Here is a 7,654-nt window from a genome sequence, read left to right on the forward strand (position 1 = left end):
TCAATGGCTTTGGTGCCAGAGGGAAGAGCAGAGTACAACCTTGGTGATTTGCTGATGATGCACAGTGGAGGGGAGCAGCTGATAACAGCAGGCTGGGTCAGAGAGTGGCAGGCTGGAGACGTGGGCTGGCAGGGCTCTTGCCCAGGGGGTGGAGCAGCCCTCTGCACTACCGGTTGCTGAGGGCAGCCCATCTGGAAAGCAGCTTGGCTGAAAAGGCCTTGAACCACTAAGGTGAACGTGAGCTACTGATGTGCTTTTGCGGCAGAGAATGCAAGCAGCCCCCTGAGCTGCATCAGCAGCAGGTTGATGGAGGTGTCCTCAGCTTTTGTGAGGTCGCAGCTCAAAGGAAGGGTCTATCTCTGGACTCAGTACAAGAGATAGGGACATGCTGGAGCAGACCCAGAAAGACCATGTGTATGGTTAAGGGACTAGACTGCAGGCTGAGGAGGATCTTACCCATGTGCAGAATGTCTGATAGGAGTAGTAACGGAGATAGGCCCACACTGCAGTGGGGTCACTGCACTGAGCAGTGCTCAGTGTGTGGGCAAGGGGCAATCAGAAATTCCACTTAAACATGAAGAATTATTTACACTGAAGGTGGTCATACACTGGTGCAGGTTGTCCAGGAGAAGCTATCTCAATCCTGGAGATACTCAAAGCCTGGCTGGGCAGGACCTTCAACGAGGTGCTGTAGGTGATCCTGCTGTGAGCAGGTGGATTAATTAGGTGATGCCCCTGATTGCTCACAGCCTCAGCCACTCTGTGAAATACAAACTTTTGGGAGCTGAAAGCTTCCTCAGAACATCTTTCAGGTCCTTGTGTTAAACAGAAAGGATCTCATCAAGTTATAAAAACAAAATAAAGAGAAGTTGGGTCCTATAAAAATCCCTTCAGGCTATTTTGGAATCGGCTCCGAAGCCAGTTAAATAGATTTCTTTATGTAACACATCTCTGCTTTCTTTGCAGTGCTGCTGCCCTTTTGTCCAAGCACTTCACAGGTAGAAATGTTTTGAAAAGATGGTTGTTGCTGGTGGGGTTTTTTTGCAAGAACGTGCAAGAGATGCATCCTGCTTTAACATTGGTGGGTTTCATAAATGACTGCAAAGGATTTGCATATCTTCAGGCACCTTTTTTCCTCTCCTGTGATCCAGAACAATTGTGTAAAAGAAAGAAGGAGGAAAAAAAGAGAAACAAACAGAAAAGGCCATTCTCTTCCTGCTGTGATGTCCCAGGGACAAAGGTATTTTTTGCCTGCCTGCCTTATCATCTAAACTTTGCAGCTTTAATGCTAGTGATGTGAGACTGGAAGCCAGCCGCTGGTTTTCTCTCCCTTTTGTTCCACCCGCGCCTACAAAGGGTGTGGATTTCTCACAAAACACAGAAGCACAGAGGATGCATGAAGTGAGTGAAGCTAAAATGGGAAGTGTTTTTTTTTTTTAAAAAAAGGAGAATTGACGTGGAGCACCTTGATGGCAGTTTTACAAAGTACTTTTCTGGCTACAAAAATGTTTTAATGACAGAAGGAAGTCTTAATCTGCCAAGGCCAGCCACCTGCTCGATGCTCCTGTCACCTCTCTGTCAGCTTGAAGCTACCACAATCCGTCCCTCAGAACACCAAACACAGGCTATCACTGCTGCTTTTGGGCACAGTAGTTTGGGAACGCAAAGAAGAAGAAAGTTGGAAAGAAGAATTCTGCTCAGTTAGATTTCATCGAACTCCATTCACAGAATGACAGAATGCCAGGGGCTGGAAGGGACCTTGAAGGATCATCTAGTCCAGCCCCTATGCAAAGCAGGATCACCTATACACAGGAACACATCCACGCAGGTTTTGAGTATCTCCAGAGAGGGAGACTCCACAAACCCCCTGGGCAGCCTGTTCCAGTGTTCTGTCACCCTCACAGTGAAAAAATTCCTCCTTATGTTTACATGGAACTTCCTATGCCTCACCTCCAGTCACTGCCCCTTGTCCTGACCCATCTTGAGCAGAAAAGTGTTGCAAAGCATGCTTCAGCCTCAGAAGCCATAGCATGTTCTACCACCTGTTATGCCCTCTATACTTGTTAGCTCTGGTACATAGTCATTTACCACAGTGCTGAAGTGGAAAGGGCATCTGATTTTGGGAAGCAGGAAAGGGTGCCTTGTCCATGCAGGCACCCATCTCCTTACAGTCAGTTCTGCAGAATGTTAACACCCTTTCCATCAAAAGAAAAAGGAGGCTTAATAATACCTCCATATGTCTGCAGTTGCTTTCTCAGGTACATTGTCTGCCTACAGCTATTTTTTCCCCACTCAAAAGGGATTTTTTATGTGATTCATAATCTTTCAAAATGTATGTAGAACTGGATATACCTCAGTCATTCACTTCCCAAGGTGAGGTTAAGCCTGGTTCTGCACATGCAGAACCTTGTGAGCAGAAGTGCCCCGGTGCATTCAGCAGATTCCTTTCTAAAACTGGACTTGAGGTAGACAATAAAGCCATGGAAAGATGAACGCAGGGCAAGCTGCAGCTCCATCATGCTTCACAAGAATGCCAAATGAGCATTTCAGATTTATACCAGCCTATCCACCTACCTTTGGTAACATAAAGGTAGAAGAAATCACAGTAGAAGATGGTTTGTACCACCCCAGAAACCACAGCAATCTGGTCGTAGAAATTCTCTGTGTAGTAGCGCCAGACCCAGTTGGCAATGTAGAGAGCGCGGTAGAGGCCCAGGAAGAAAAGGTAGTGTGTGGTGATGGTCTCTGCTTCCCCTGTCTTGCTGATCATGAAGAGCTGAGGAAGGATAGCCACTGACTCCAGGTAGATGGAGAAGGTCCAGAGTATCTGTGAGATGCAAAATGACAGCAGTGGAGAGTCTTGGCACTAGTTAACATGCATTAAGACCCAAAGCCTTTCATCTGGCAGAGCACCTGTGGTGTGGGCAGAGTAAAGAGTGCTGGTGAGTTGAAGAAAACACACTGGGAGCGAGAGGAGATGGTGCTGAGCCGCTGTGTGAATGGTATGGCCTTCGAGCCTGCCAGCCTGGCCTGCTGGCTTTTGCTGTTAAAACCCTCAGCTACTCCATGTGCTGCTCACTCTACTGCCAGGCTGCTGCTTCCTCTGCCTCTTCCTGTCTGAGGTTTTCCTTACCTCCAAGGGAGTGAAGCTGTGGTTCTCCAGGAAGGACAGGCCTGTGACAGGGACCAGCAGGAACTCGAGGCGGAAGGAGTCGTTCTCGCTGTCGAACGTCTTCCGGCATCTCACGTAGATCATGTACACAGTGACATAGGCACACAGCAGAAAAATGACCTGGGAGAGGGAAGGGAGGTGGCAAGACTTTACCTGCAACTGCTCAAAGAGAGGGAGGCGTTGCCATACTCAAGACTTCTTAACCCAGCTTTGGTGGGGCCATGCCAGAGCAAGGTAGTGGTGAGTGCTTTTCCTGCAATGTCCTGCGGGTTGATTTCAGCAGCAGGTAATCTGGTGCTCAATTAAAGACTGCCTCACAATGAGGGTTGCACTTGTTTGAGCTCTCTGGAGAGAGCTCTGTGTGAAGAAGTTGGCTTGGTGACAGCTGTTTGTTAGAGCTCCTGCTGTGCAAGGGCGTCTAGGCCTGCTTCATGGTGTCTTGTTCTGGTGGTGCTAAATGTGGTGGGTTCAGCTTGCTCACTGACTGTGGGTAGGGTCTGGGGTTTTTTTGGTCAGTGGAGGGTCAGTGACACCAAAGGAAGCCTCTTTATCCAGCTGTCCTGACTGAAAAACTGACTTGGTGACTGTACCCTCACCTCCCCAGGAAACCATCACAAGCTGAGGGGAACCTCTGCTTCTGCACTGCCCTCTCCTTACCTTCATCACAGTGTTATAGACAGAGATGAAGCTTGTGAACAGGTCCAGGTAGCGGGTTGTGAAGACGAGGGCAAAAAGAATCTGACTCTTCCCAGAGATACCTGCGTGGCAGGGAGAAGAAAGGAAAGTGTTGCAGATGAGAGGAGAGACCTTTAGGATGGTGGTTTCCTTTTATGCCTTCTTCAGGAGCAGTTGTGTGTTACATCATGAGCCAGGTCTGGCATGTAGGTGCTGTGGTAGTGCTAGACCTACCCCAGGACTGCCTGGAGGCTCCCAAGTAAGGGACTATGTCAGCAGGGTTCTGTTGATGTCCCTGAGTCCTACCTTGGGTCATTGGCACGAGTGCTCAGAGGGCATTCACTGCTTTGGCCAATTCAGGCCTTACTGTCATCAAACCCCCTTTCTTTTCCCTTCCTTGCCCCTTTCATCTGCCCACCTCACTGAGGGTTGTGTGTTGTGACATCTGCTGCATGATGGAAGAGCTGTGGGGTCAGGAACCAGCCCAGGGATGCTCATAGAGCTCAGTCACTGCTGACAAGAAGTCAGCTGCACCCATTTCTCTACCTGAGGTGACAGCCATGGTGCTGCAGCCTGGCCCCAAAGTCTGTTGGGATGAAAACCATGAACTCAGAGCAAAATCTTCCCATGGGAAGCTGCTGCCCCGATTTCCTCATCCAGAGATGGGGCTGCCTCTGGTACCTAGCCCCTGACAGGACCTCTGACCTAAAGCAGCTATCTTTCCAGGTTGGTTGGTGCTGCCACAACTGCTGCCCATTTTCCACCTCTCTTTGGCTTTGCTGCCCTCTCCCTTGCTACAGCAGCCTTTGACCAGTATGTGTCCAAGGTAGTGTGCCTTGCCACATCACATCCTTCCAATGCAGCCATCTCCTTCTGGCTGAGAAACTTCCCAGAGGAGGGGGATGAATTCCCTCAAGAAAGCCCACCAGGGAGGGCTGCCAGATTGTGTGGACTGTTGCTAGCCTTTTTGGCACCCTGTTTTGCCTGCACCCCTCACCGAGCCCTCCAAGAAGGGCTCCCCTCCTTGGTGGGAACACTCACCAGCACAGGACTTGGACTTAAAGATCTTCATCAGGAGGATGATGATGGCCAGCAAGTGGGAAAGGTCCCCCAGGATGCGGAAGATGTTCATGGTGCCAGGGGTGCTCCTTTAGGGCGAAGGGAGTGGAGTGCTTTCTGTGGGCAGGGAGGGCAAGGGTCGGGAGCTTTTTCTCCCAAGCCTTCACCGAGCAAACGCTCTCCTCTGGCTCAACTTTCCTTTTGTCCTCAAGTACGGAGTCCTCTCTTCTGGCACAGGAAAGTTCAGACTCCTCTCCCCGCTGGTCGTGAGTGCTTTTCCCCTGCCAGGCACTCAAGCTGGATGTTCCCCTCGCTTGTGTTTTCCCCAAGGTATATTTTCTTTCTCTTCCCTGCCCCAGGACCTTCCCGTCCCTGCTGCAGGCTGAAAGCTGGGGATGTCCCCTGGAGAGCTTCGGGCTAAGCCTGCTGAGCAGCACTGGGGGACGGTGACGTGGCTCCTGGCTGGCCGGGGAGGAGAGAGAGGAGGAGGCAGAGGCGGGAATAGCTGCGCTTTTTTCCCCTGTTTCTTTTTTTTTCCTTCCCCTCTCTGCTTCCCTAACTTGTCTCAAGTTACATGCGGAAGTGTCGTTCAAGGGGGAAAGGCAGAGGGAAGGGAATCCGCATCCTCCGGCTTTGGGGACGCACTGTCCTGCGAGGGCTTGCCCTGACGTTTCCTCTGGGTGCATTAATCTCTGCCCTGTTCCCAGCTGGCAGCCGCCTGCCCTCTGCCTTTCCCATCCCCATCCTGGCTCCAGCACTCCAGTGCCACCTTCTCAGTGCTCCACCTTGTCTCCCACAGCAAAGGAAGAAGAGGGATGAGATCTGGATGACTGTGTAGCTGCAGCCGTACATCACACCCCACTTCCACAGCAGGCCATGTGCCACATTCCCTAGTGGCCTCCCCAGCAGGCACCCATGCCTTCGGCTGCCCACCCTGCAGTGCTGTGAATGCCAGAGCCTAGCCCTGAAGGGAAGAAAAGGTCCTCCCAAGGGCTGGTTTGAAACAAACTTTGCTGAAGTGTCCCCCAACACAAGGACATGGACCTGCTGGAGTGGGTCCAGAGAAAGGCCAGGAAGATAACTGGAGAGCCAGAGCACCTCTCCTAAGAGGAAAGGCTGAGACAGTTGGGGCTGCTCAGCCTGGGGAAGAGAAGGCTCCAGGGAGACATTATAGCTGAATCTCAGTATCTGAAGGGCATCTACAGGAAAGCTGGGGAGGGGCTGCTAAGAAGGGCTTGTAGAGATAGGACAAGGGACAATGGTTTGAAACTAGAGCAGGATAGATTTAGGCTGGACATTAGGAGGAAGTTCTTTACAATAAAGGCAGAGAAATATTTGAACAAGTTGCCCAGAGGTGTGGTGGCAGCCACATCTCTGGAGACATTCAAGGTCAAAATAGATGGGGTCCTGAGCAGCCTGATCTAGTTGGAGATGTCCCTGCTCACTGCAGGGAGTTTGGGCCAGATGACCTTTGAGGGTCCCTTCCAACCCAACGCACTCTCTGATCATATTAATGCTGGATTCTTGCAAGTGAAAGAAGCACACAGGTGCTGCTGCCTGTAGAGATTCAACAGGAAGGAGCTTAAGTTTCCATTTACTCAGGAACAGCCCTGGGTGAGCAGCCTGGCCAGGATAAACCCTTGCAGCAGTGGGGGACCTCCACATCAAGAGAGATATCCATTAGATAATAGATCTTCATTATTTAGTCACTAAAATGAAGTTGCTTTAATACAACCAAGTGGATGTTTAATATGCCACCTTGTCCCCGAGCAAATCGCATCTGGCTGTGAGTCTAATTTGGTTGTTCAAGGGTCGCCTGACCCTCCTTGCTTTTGACCTGTGGCTGGCTCTCGCCAGCCCTCCCTGTCCCCAGCTGTCCCCTCCTGTCCCCTGCTGCCATCTACTTCGGGTGTCCCTCCATCCTTACAGGCTGGCTTGGAGTAACGTCCTTAGTGATTAAAGTGTAAAAACGTTATCCCTGGTGCTTCCTGAGAGGAATAACCAACTCTATTAGTAACACCAGATTCCTTTCTGAATATATTTGCATACATTTCCTCCCTGCCCATTAGGCTGACTGCTGTGTTTTCCCTCTGCTGCTCCAGCACCTGCTGCACCAGGCTTTTCCAGTCATGTTCCCAATTCAGGCTGGAAAACACCTGCTTGGGTTTGCAAAAGCAGGGAGGGCCTGCCTGCCCCTAGACAGAGCAGCAAGGCAGAGGCTGGTGCAGAGGAGAAGAGGAGGTTGGACCGCAGGAGAGCATTGACAAAGGAGCAATGGGGTAAAGTCCAGCCAAAACTGAGTTTCCAGCGGCCAGAGCAGAGTCACTCAGGGTTTCAGCAGGGTTCTGCAAGGCTGTGTGGGTATTGGTGAAAGCCAAGTCTCAGCCTCAGTGACCCAGAAGGTCCCTGGTGTCCAAGGTGCTTTTGCAGGTGGGCAGAGTGTGGTTTGAACTATGGAATGGGCATGGGAGGTTTCAGAGAAAGGAGCATAGTTAAGGTCATCTTTTCTGACCCCCCTCAAAGTTCCTGGGGTGCACTGTCTGGTATAGCCCCTGTCATTGTCTTGTGCCTCCACTCCCCTTTGCAGCTTCTCATCCCACCTAGGACAAAATCTCCTGTGCAAGAGTAAGACAATTTTAGGTGGCAAAGGTTTATTCTTTTCATCCTGCATCTTCCCAAGCAGATCTGATAGCCTTCAAGCCACAGCTTTACCTTCTGCTGCAGCACCCAAACCAAACAGCTGAGGTG

The 7,654-nt window shown here is 50.8% G+C and overlaps 1 protein-coding gene across 1 annotated transcript in view; it reads right to left on the reverse strand.

Moving 5' to 3' along the window:
• The window catches only part of KDELR3 (KDEL endoplasmic reticulum protein retention receptor 3), a 7,232-nt gene extending 1,879 nt beyond the window's left edge, over positions 1-5,353 (reverse strand). Inside the window, exons 1-4 of the mRNA XM_064155255.1 lie at positions 4,889-5,353; positions 3,830-3,930; positions 3,134-3,292; positions 2,575-2,827 (exon numbers count right to left, since the gene is read on the reverse strand). Coding sequence (XP_064011325.1) covers positions 2,575-2,827; positions 3,134-3,292; positions 3,830-3,930; positions 4,889-4,979 — 604 coding nt within the window. The 5' untranslated portion in view covers positions 4,980-5,353. The remainder of the gene's footprint in view (positions 1-2,574; positions 2,828-3,133; positions 3,293-3,829; positions 3,931-4,888) is intronic.
• Between the last annotated feature and the right edge of the window lie 2,301 nt (positions 5,354-7,654).

This window comes from Pogoniulus pusillus, chromosome 15 (genome assembly GCF_015220805.1).
Source record: "Pogoniulus pusillus isolate bPogPus1 chromosome 15, bPogPus1.pri, whole genome shotgun sequence".
In the NCBI taxonomy this organism is placed as follows: domain Eukaryota; kingdom Metazoa; phylum Chordata; class Aves; order Piciformes; family Lybiidae; genus Pogoniulus; species Pogoniulus pusillus.